The sequence below is a fragment of the Anoplopoma fimbria genome, chromosome 16 (assembly GCF_027596085.1).
Source record: "Anoplopoma fimbria isolate UVic2021 breed Golden Eagle Sablefish chromosome 16, Afim_UVic_2022, whole genome shotgun sequence".
Classification (NCBI taxonomy): domain Eukaryota; kingdom Metazoa; phylum Chordata; class Actinopteri; order Perciformes; family Anoplopomatidae; genus Anoplopoma; species Anoplopoma fimbria.
Genome location: NC_072464.1, coordinates 21,964,258 through 21,975,147, shown reverse-complemented (window position 1 = coordinate 21,975,147; position 10,890 = coordinate 21,964,258). Strand labels below are relative to the sequence as shown.

Sequence of the window (10,890 nt, the reverse complement as noted above, 5' to 3'; positions counted from 1 at the left end):
GTCCGGCCCCGCCCCCTTTCTGCCTTATAAGGAGAACAGCGAGCTGACAGTGTTCAATGCAAATAATAATAATAACAACAAGGAAACAAAACATCAAACATAAAAAGATGAAGGAATATAATAAAAAAATGTTTTTAAATAGAATGATAAAATATACATAGATATATTCTTCCAAACATACCTCAAATATATATATATATATATATATAATATATATATATATATATATATATATATATATATAGTTATGAAGAAAATATATTTATATATATATATATAACATGACAGTGTTCAATGCAAATAAAAACAACAAGGAAATACTTTATGAGAGAAGACACAAAAGTTAAAATTAAGATAAATTAATATGAATAAAGATTTTTTTTTAATAGAAGAATGATAAAATATAATAGATATATTAATAATATATATATATATATATATATATATATATATATATATATATATATATATATATATATATATATACATAAATATATAGAGAGAGATAGTTAAAATTAAGATAAATTGATATGAATAAAGATTTTTTTTTTTTAAAAGAATATAAAATTTTATATTAATAATAATATATCTTGTATACCTTTATATATATATCTTTAATATTAATTTATATATATTTATAAATGTTTGATGTTTTCAATCAAATAATAATATATAGGAAATACTTTATGCTTTGCAGAAGACACAAAACATCAAACATAAAAAGATAAAGGAATATGAATAAAGATTTTTTTTTTAAATAGAATGATAGTAAAAAAAAAGTAAAAGTCCTGCATTCAAAAGTACAAATTTTTGCTCAAAATATGCTTAAAGTACCAAAAGTTAAAGTAGTTATTATGCAGAATAATATATATATATATATATATATTACTGGATATATATATTATGATGCATTATATTATGGATTAATATTAATAAAACATTTTTTTAAATTTATTTAATATTGAAGCTATAGTTTGTGAATTTTTGCCTTTTAGCGAGCTGACAGTGTTCAATGCAAATAATAACAACAATAAATACTTTATGCTTTGCAGAAGACACAAAACATCAAACATAATTTTTAAAATTTTTTTAAATAGAATGATAAAATATACATAGATATATTAATAATGCAAATTAAATATATTCTTCCAAACATACCTCAATATATATATATATATATATATATATATATATAGAGATAGAGAGAGAGAGAGAGAGAGAGAGAGAGAGAGTTTGGAAGAAAATATATTTATATATTATATATATTTATAAATTTGGAAGAAAATGCTTTATATTTATATGAATATATATATTTATAAATATCTCAAAATATGCTTAAAGTACCAAAAAGTTAAAGTAGTTATTATGCAGAATAAATATATATAAATATATATATATATATATACATGGTATAATTATTCATTTGCATAATAAGTTGTTGTATGCAGAATAATTTTTTATTTGCTGGGTAGTTTGTGAATTTTTGCCTTTTAAGGAGAACAGCGAGCTGACAGTGTTCAATGCAAATAATAACAACAAGGAAATACTTTATGCTTTGCAGAAGACACAAAACATCAAACATAAAAAGATAAATTAATATGAATAAAGAATGTTTTTTTAAATAGAATGATAAAATATACATCACATCTTGTATTAATAAAAATGCAAAAATATATTCTTCCAAACATACTTTTTTTTTTTTAGATTAAAATATAGGTGTATACTATATACAATATTTAAATCATAAGTCAAATTACATCTTTAGAGTGAGTAGAAAATGAGAGAGAGATTAATAATGCAAAATATAGTTTGGAAAACAAAATATAATATATATATATATATATTATATATATATTTATTAATATCTTAAAAAATCCTGCATTCATAATTATACTTAAGAAAAAGTTAAAAAAAATTGCTCAAAATATACTTAAAGTACCAAATGTTAAAGTAGTTATTATGCAAATCGCCTATTTCAGAATAATATATATATATATATATTACATTGTTGGATTATAATTATTGATGCATTAATGTGTTCATCGCTTTAAGGTTGCAGTTGGTAAAGGTGAAGCTCAGTTTAATTACTTTATGTATTGCTGGGTAGTTTGTGAATTTTCCACCAGGGATCAATAAAGTTTTATTTAAATCCATAATAATAGATCATCAGTTTATTTGTTCACAACGGCTCCTCAGAAACCTACGGGATACTTTGTCCGTGTTTTATAGTCTATGATTTAACACCAGGGTGGTAACATTTTAATTATTCATAGCAGTGACAAGATCTATGTTAGCACTAAATGAGTATTATTTTTATTTATTTTTATACGTGTATCATTCGTCTTTTGGAGAAACAGACTTATAAGGTTGGCATAAAATGCTTTGCAATGTGAAAGTCTTTGAAATTATAATTGTAATAACAGAAACTAGGTTGCTTTTCCATAAAGTAACCTTCAGGATGAGCTGAACACAAAGGTAGGATTGTTTATTTTATCTAGAACGTAAGGTCATCGTCAGAAACTTCAACACAATTTATTGACAGTATTGTTTATTTAATCAGCTATAAAGACATATTAATTACAGTACACAATGCAACCAGTAACATAATGAGCACAGCAACAGGATTACATCAGTGTATTAAACCATCGGTCAGTGGAAGTAATGGGAGTGATTCTATGAAAACAGAGAACCATTAAAGGCGATGTACTCTAACTGGAAGCCGCCGGCCGTGACCGAAGCGTCAGAGAGGAACTTCAACGTCATCACGTTTCCTGTAAAAAACAAATAAGACAAATTATTAACAGATCCATCAGTGTGCAACAGAGCAGAGTATGAAATAATGAGGAGGACATCTCACCTGTACTGATGATGTCATCAGGTAAATAATCACCACAGAATCTGCAAACAAACGAGATCACAATTAAACCTTCAGGTCTCATATCTCCAGTTTAAACACAGTTCACAGTTTGAGCTTGGTTACTGTTTGACCACTAAATTAATTTAGTGATGAAACAATTAACCAATTTATTATTTAGTTTTGATAATCAGTTCATCATGTCAGAGATTTAATGAATACAAACACCAAAAGCCATTTTTTCAAGCTTCCCAAATGTGATTCGATGAGTATTTTTCACAATTTTCTGACATTTTATAACTTCATTAATTAAAATAAAATATATATTTCCATTCACAAAAATAATTCCTTAAATGCTGCTTTTGAAAAAGAATGGGAAGTGGACCTCCACTGATTGTTATTACTGTCATTCATTTTTTTTTTTTTTTTTTTTAATTTATTTAAATTTGTTGAATATTTAATGTGGCTCACATGTTTTGCATGCATATATGTACCTTGCTTTTCATCATATTTGAGTTGAGAAGATCCTGTTCGAGTTTTTAAAATGTTTGGAAGCTACATTACATTACATTACATTACAGTCATTTAGCAGCTACATGTTTGGATACTTCCTACGTTTTCCCCCTCAGAGAGCCCTCACCTCCCAGCGAAGCCGTAGACGTCGTCGTAGCTGTCGTACACCTCCAGGTAATCTGCCAGACAGCCCGTGTCCTCCTCCACATCCAACTCCAGGAAGTGGAGGCGGATCTTCTGGCCCAGGCGCACACGGATGTGCCAGTAGCAGATCTGCTCGTCCTGGTACTCCTCGGGGAATCCGGGGGACTGAATGAGCTTCTGCTGGTCCGTCAGCACCCCCCCACACTCTTTGGCTGTGAGACACATACATGGACGAGATGGACTAAGTAATCAGCATGTTAAAAACATAAGTAAAATTGCTTCTAGGAAATTGTGTTATTCACAAGATCAATGCATTTTTGTGAGTTTATTTTAAGTACAGCTGATCAGAGAGTAAGAATACAGAGAGAGGTAGAAGATCTTCTTGACATTACATTACAGTCATTTAGCAGACGCTTTTATCCAAAGCGACTTACAATCAGTAGTATATTACATATCATTCACCCATTCACACACTGATGACAGGCTACCATGCAAGGTGCCACCATCAGACGCTAACTAACATTCATGCAACATCCAGTCCACACCGATGGCAAGCCTTCAGGAGCAACTTGGGGTTAAGTGTCTTGCCCAAGGACACATTGAAGCCAGGTATCGAACCACCGACCCTCTGATTGGAGAACTACCTTGCTCTCCACTACGCCACAGCCGCCCGGCATTGACATGTGCATACCAGAGCGTCAGTGTAGTTAGTGAAGGAACTTCAGAGAGAGTTGCCATATAAAAGGGCGCCTGGCATCAACGTACTAGAAACAGGCTGCAAAGGTGAAGTTTGGCAGGAGATTCAGTTATAAAAACGCCAGAGACTCTCAGTTACGTCCATGTTTTGATTGTTGACAAATCAGAAAACATCCTGACCCATCAGGTGAGACTGGCATGAAAAGTTTAAAAAAATCGATGGCAATTAAAAGTTATACCTAAAAAACTGATTCATTTTTCTATGTATCAGTGTATCAAGCCTGAACAGAGACAAGAGAACCACAACGCCATTTCCAATATTACTCCTAAATGATCTTACTGTTGGGGTCAAAGGAACATAAAACAGAGATACTGTATGAGCCAGAAAGAAACAAAAAACAGTCTCTCCCCCAAACTAACCAAACACAAATGACGATGTTGTCAAATCTGTATTGCAGCTAAAACAACAGGGAAGTTTGTAAGATGCCAACAGGTCCACTGCTAGAAGACCAATGAGTCAGAGAGTGTTTAAAGAGAGATAATTGTGAAATTATTAAACTTTTGGATCCTTTAATTACTTGAATAATGGTGCACAAGCTATCATGCTGCAGCTTTACTTATATGGCTTTGGCATATTAATGTATATAGCAATAAAATAATCATTGTCATGTCTTACTATATAGGACTACACTGCTAAGAGAACAAAGCATAGAATACATCTAAATGCCTGGTATGAAGGCAATGTTTCCAATGAAGTGGGCCTTGTAAATTATTCCAAGTTTAGTGGTAATTCCTCGCTAACTGAAGGTATTACAACTGAAATGTGAAAAAGTGTATATAACTACACGCAAACCAGTGAAGCTTCTTATTTCACTGCAGCAAAAGGCAGCTCTGGACCATCTTCAGATGTTGACATGAGGATAAATGCTGTTTCTGTGTTCTCAAGCAAAATGACCTCTTTGAACTCTCCAGTGAGACCTTTAATCAGCTGGTGGGATTGTGCATCTGTTCATGTGAAGCGTTGTGGGTTGAAGGGAGGCCCGTCTGTTGCGTGTGAGCTCTGAATGAATTCAGATCAGGAATAAGAAAAGCTTTTTGTTGAATGAAGGAAATGAAACACACATGTGGAGACCGGTAATAACGGCATCAAATGTATTTCCACTACACGTCCTGCAGGGAGAAGAAATGTTTTTTTAACATTGTTTCTCATTTGTGGATCAACAAAGGAAAAGTAAGCTTCATCCATCATACATCGGTTTGTGGACTGTGGTTTTGAACCCTCAAGATTGCTTTCGCCATATTGTTTTTTTGCAATCAGAAGATACACAAGAGGAACAACGGAACACTGATTCAGACTTTTTTAGGAGACCAAAATGTTCCAATTAACTTTCATGAACTGAAAGCACACTGTCAAAGTTGCTTTATGGTCTGTTTGACTCTAAATGGAGCATCATTTACTAAATGAACATCATGCTGTATTGAAGAAGACTTGAAACTAGAGATTGAGACCATAAACTCATGTTTACAATGTTTACTGAGGGAATAAATCAAGAGAGAAGTAGAGTCATTTTCTCATAGACTTCTATACAACCAGAGGAGTCGCCCCCTGATGGACACTAGAGAGAATGCAGCTTTAAGGGACTTCCGCACTGGCTTCACTTTTCAAAACAGAATGTTTCTGCCTGATGTCAACCCATAAATTATTAGAAATGAGTGTTGCAATAACATAGTTTGTCCACCAGAGAGCACCTACACATTTATTTTTCTTACGTTAACTGTGCTGCTCATTACATATAATATATTGACTCTTTCATAACTAAGGTTAAAGCTGCTATATTCAATATTCTATATTAACAATAGACCAGATCACTGTATGTCATGTGAAAGGCGTTGCTTGTACTGATGAACCATCAGAGAATTATCAGTTCCTCTCAGCTCGATGGAGCCTGAATTTAAGCATTTTTCAGTTCATTGTTTTGAGGTTTCATTGCGTTAGTTTACTCTCACAGTTCTTGCAAATCCATGACTTTATATTCTAAAATAATTTATACTTTTATTTATTTTTTTCTCCACATTTTTCCCCTAGCACCCCCAGCTCTATATGTTATTTTGTTTTTACATACAATGGCCCTAATACTCCCTCGTACATTTTCCTTACCTGTTAATGTACACTAAAGTATATATACTTTTTTTTTTTGTAATCACAGTGGCAAATTAATTCAGAGCTGCTTTTCACTTGGGTGTTTTTTATTTCTAAAATATTGATTTTAAATGATTTTCAGATAAACTTAAAAGGACACAAGTCATATAAATATGATTTGGCTCAAAAATGAATCCGGCAGATTGTAAAATCCTTATAACATTGATTTTAAACCGATTCATTCCGCCGTGGTTGTTTCTAAAACCACTCACTCACTGTGCAGCCTGTGTGTCAGTTATCACAGTTGCTCCACTGACATCTTATCCACACTGATGTTCTTAACGTCCTCCAGGTTTATTCTTGGTCCCGTCATGATAACTCACTGTGAGATTGTGGCTTTGAGTCAAGACCTCCCTCCCACTGTGGTGGTTAAGTTCTCTAAGTCATCTCTCATGTTTGACTTTAAACCTCCTGAGTGAGTCTGTGGAGCCTCAGACATGATGACATGATGACTATTCTTAACTCACTGGGACTTGACCCCAGCCATGAAGTCATCACTTACTGTTTAAACCAGTTTCGTTAAAGCCATTCAGATATTTTATTTCTATTATTTTTATTATCTATATCTATTAATTCTATTCGGCTTTAATGCCTACAAATGAATTGTTCCCATCAAAGCCATTTTCAGCAATAAGGTTCTGATGAACTCACTGACTGTTAGATGTCTAAATAGGCCAGAGTTTGCTAACATAAAAAATCAAAACAAGTTTATAAGAAGGTACTGTCAGCTTTTATGTTTTAGTTCTACTGCCCCCTCCTGGCCAACATTTGATCCCAGGTAAAAGTATCATTATGCAGAGTCTCCCTCCAGAGTGTTATAAATAACAATGCATCATATTTAAATAATATGTTCAGCATTTGTCAAATAAATGTGGTTGAGTAGAAGTAAAAAGTAGTAAAATAAAAGTTTATTTTAGGCCACTTGATGGCAGCAAAAACCAGCTGTAAAGACATAATTGACATATTTTCACCATATAGAGTTGGTATGATGAACGTCAGCTCGACTTTCTTTACCAGCTGGTTGCTAACTGTGTCTGTCTGATGTTTGGTTCTTTGAGGGAACCAAAACAGTACATTTGCGGCCTAGAAAACCCAAACAATCAGCAGAAATCTCTGCAGTCAGCTGATAATTCTGTGGGTTTGTCACTATGTCAATATTAATCCGTATAAAATAAGTTAAATACAGTACCACAGTAAATGTGTTTTAGACAGCGTTTACTGCTATTTATAAATGATATACTCACAGTCTGGGTTGTAGCAGTAAACATCCCATCTCTCGCTTTTGTTCCGTCTGGGTCCGTAGTCGACGACGCCGACCTTCCCAAAGCCACAGTTGGCTCCAGGTTTGACGATGGGGTATCCAACGTGTCCTTTGTGGAACCATCCAGCAGCACACACATGGAAACCTGAACGAGAGCGGGACAATATGTGCTTCAGTCACTGATGATAAACTACTATTATGTGTATTCTGGCAACCAAACACAGAATGTCTTTCATTCAACTCTGCCAGCCTCAAAAGTCAAAACCTGGATAAGAGCTTTTCTGGAGGCCAGTGCTGTTGATTTTGCTGTTGTCTTTAGAGTTTAGCTCTGAGTTACAATCAGCAGACCCCCAAAAGCCAGAACAGCCCAGATAAACGAGGGACCTCCCAGGTGGACCGAGTGGCTACATTCAAAGTCTGTGCCAAGTGATGTTACCCACCCAAGAAGGTGTTAACAGGCTCTAACAATACTCGAGAGGCAGCTTCAAACTTGGCACGGAGTGACGAAGTGTTTCACTCTCATGCTTCCCAACGACCTCTTAACCTGTGAACGTGTGAATCTCCTTTTCCTGCATGTTAAAAGCATTCCAGCCAGGTTTAAGAGCTGTTTAAAGGTAAACACAACCCTCCCTGGTTTTAATAGCAATTACAAAGAGTCTGTAAGTGAGTTATGATGGATTATGATCCGTACAGCTTCTCTACAGTAACTCTCCTCTAGCTTGGAGCTCTACATGTGTCTCGTCTCGGACCTATTTGACGAGCCGCCTCCAGCTGTTCGAGAGTGGCAAGCTTCCCTCCCTCGTACTTGCAGACGGCCTGGGCCTCTTTATATGTCAGCTGGTATCTCCCTTTACGTGATTCCCGGTGGTAAACTCCAGCTGCTTGTTCTGTCAAAGAGAGAGAGAGAGAGAGAGAGAGAGAGAGAGGGAGAGAGACAACAAAATAAAGTTGCTGCCACAGTCTGAAGCCAAGAGAGGAAGGGATGTCTCTGCAACCACAGTGATCTGCACTGGTGGGATAAAGAACATAGTACAAATATGAGATACTTGGACTTTTCTTGAGTTTTAACATTTTATGCAACTTAATACATTTTCTCCACAGCTTTACTTTACAGATGACATTTTTTCATCCCCTTCCTGTCCAGTAAAAACCACGTATCTCCAGATGTGTTTATGTTGAATGTTTGTGGTAAACTGAAGGATGAATCGTTCCTTTATGTGTTGAGAAAATCCTCCTACTTCTTCAGCTAAATAAACTCTTTAAGTTTATTTAGGCCTCTCAGACCAGCTCGAAAATGCATGGTCACAAAGCTGAAAACAGGCAGTTTTTTCTTTATTTAGAGGTACGTGGTTCTCATCTTATAGAATATGATGCATTGATGTAGATTAAACTAGACAATAGGATATAAGGGAGTTATCATGCAACATACACATTAATGCAGCAGTAATATTGACCCATAAACATCAGATATAATAGTAAAACACTGACAGTGAGCATTTCACTATACAATCAATACTTTTACTTTTCATTTTTCATTTATTTTTTTTACATGGCTTAACGTAGCAAAAAAACACAACGCGGAGCTTAAGCCATGCAGGTGACTATGTTTTTATCGAGAGGTTGAAGGTCAATTCAAACTAAACATAAAAGAAGAACGAGAGAGGCCATAACTGTGTGAGATTTCTTTTCTACATTCTGGAAGTTCACCAACAATTTGGTCACTTGATCCCTTGCTCTCATCAGCGGGGAGTCGTCTGCTGATCCTGTTTTGGATTTACGCATGCATGACTGCAAAACTGGGCAGAAAACACTCTGAAATAGTCGATATTTTTGATCTGTTTAACCTGTTTTATGAAAGCTTTCCACACTAATTAAACTCCAGTGCTCACTGCTACAGGAACCCTCTGCCCTTTAACCCAGATCAGGTTCTGTAAGAGCGAAATACTATTAAAAAGAAAAGAGAAAAGATTGAGAACTTCAAAAAGTAGTTGCATGAATATTAGAAAATGCTGTGCATGTGATTTGTAAGGTAAGGCATACTGTTAGCAATATGTTCTCTAACTTTAACCACATGAATACATAAAAATGGGGTTCATAAAGTCAGAGTCAGACGTGCATGTAGAGCGACTAAAGCAGCTATTAAGATTAATATGTCACACATGAGGAGAGACTCAAAGCTGTGATGTGTCAATATCTTTACCAGTTTATTCCCAAAGTGACATAAGTACCGACCTATACAAATAAATAGGTAAATAAATAAGCTGAGCTATACATTTTTTTTAATTACCTAGATCTGTTACATTTTGGAGAGCTCTGAGATGAGCTCATTCCTGCATGTTTACTGGCCTCCTTCAGCATCCAAGCCAGGCTGTAAACATGCAGCTTGGCACAAGTGAAAAGCTTCTGGAGTGTTTCCTTAATCATTAGTCCAAGTGTTACTCCTCACAGTGAGCCTTTATGTGAGGGTGTTTGTTGCTGGGCTTGCAAAAACGAACAGAAAAAAAAAATCTCAGGTAAAAGAAGCACATTTTGGGGGAAATAAAGTATATTATTTGCTAATATATTTAATTAAAATCGTGATGAAATGCAAAGCAGCACTGGTTTAAAGTCTCATGATGGAAATAAAGTGCAGATTGTACTGGTTTTGATGAATAACAGAAGGAAATAGTCCTATCTAGTAATCCACAAGAGTTATGACTATGACAGATTATATAAATATTCGATAATTTCGGTTTTTAACTTCATTACATGAAGGGAAAAGTTAAAGTGCACGTGGTTCCTCACAAAGTTGTCCAACACATAAACACCTCTTTGTTTTCTATCAACGACAGTAATAAGAAAGCAGTTTTGTTTTTTTACCCAGCCATATGGAGTTATGAAATATTCCGTTTTTGAAGCCCCACGCCTGCGCCTCCTTCAGCAGGAAGCCGAGTGTCCAGAGGAGAGTGAAGACGTGCATCCTGCAGCTCTCAGTGTGCAGCTGCTCTCTCCAGATGTTTCCAGGAGCTCGTGCCTCTGACTCTTTATAGAGGGAGGTGTGACTGCTGCATGCTGCCCCACACAGAGCACAGAGGTGGGGATCTGGGTTCACTCAAGCACTGCTGCTCAGACTACTTTTGAGAAGTTTGTATTTCATCTTGTTTTGTTCTTCCTTCTGTTAAAACATAGTGAACATTTATCTGAGAGCATGTGCTTTACAGCTTCATAGTTATGCTTTATTAT

The 10,890-nt window shown here is 35.0% G+C and overlaps 1 protein-coding gene across 1 annotated transcript; it reads right to left on the bottom strand.

The window, feature by feature from the left end:
* Window positions 1–2,542: 2,542 nt before the first annotated feature.
* tnfaip6 (tumor necrosis factor, alpha-induced protein 6) lies at window positions 2,543–10,674 on the bottom strand. The gene is made up of 6 exons (XM_054615741.1): window positions 10,528–10,674; window positions 8,418–8,555; window positions 7,652–7,813; window positions 3,495–3,723; window positions 2,858–2,898; window positions 2,543–2,771 (listed from the first exon to the last, which is right to left on the bottom strand). The coding sequence occupies exons 1-6, from the start codon at window positions 10,625–10,627 to the stop codon at window positions 2,674–2,676; spliced, it is 768 nt and encodes a 255-aa protein (XP_054471716.1). The 5' UTR covers window positions 10,628–10,674; the 3' UTR covers window positions 2,543–2,673.
* Window positions 10,675–10,890: the final 216 nt, after the last annotated feature.

Excerpts from the sequence above, each read along its gene's own strand:
- tnfaip6 (XM_054615741.1), bottom strand. The coding sequence starts at position 10,627 with ATGCACGTCTTCACTCTCCTCTGGACACTCGGCTTCCTGCTGAAGGAG. Across the intron at positions 7,814-8,417 it reads GGAGGCGGCTCGTCAAATAG|GTTTCCATGTGTGTGCTGCT; the intron begins GTCCGAGACGAG and ends GCTCTCGTTCAG. Across the intron at positions 3,724-7,651 it reads TTACTGCTACAACCCAGACT|CCAAAGAGTGTGGGGGGGTG; the intron begins GTGAGTATATCA and ends TGTGTCTCACAG.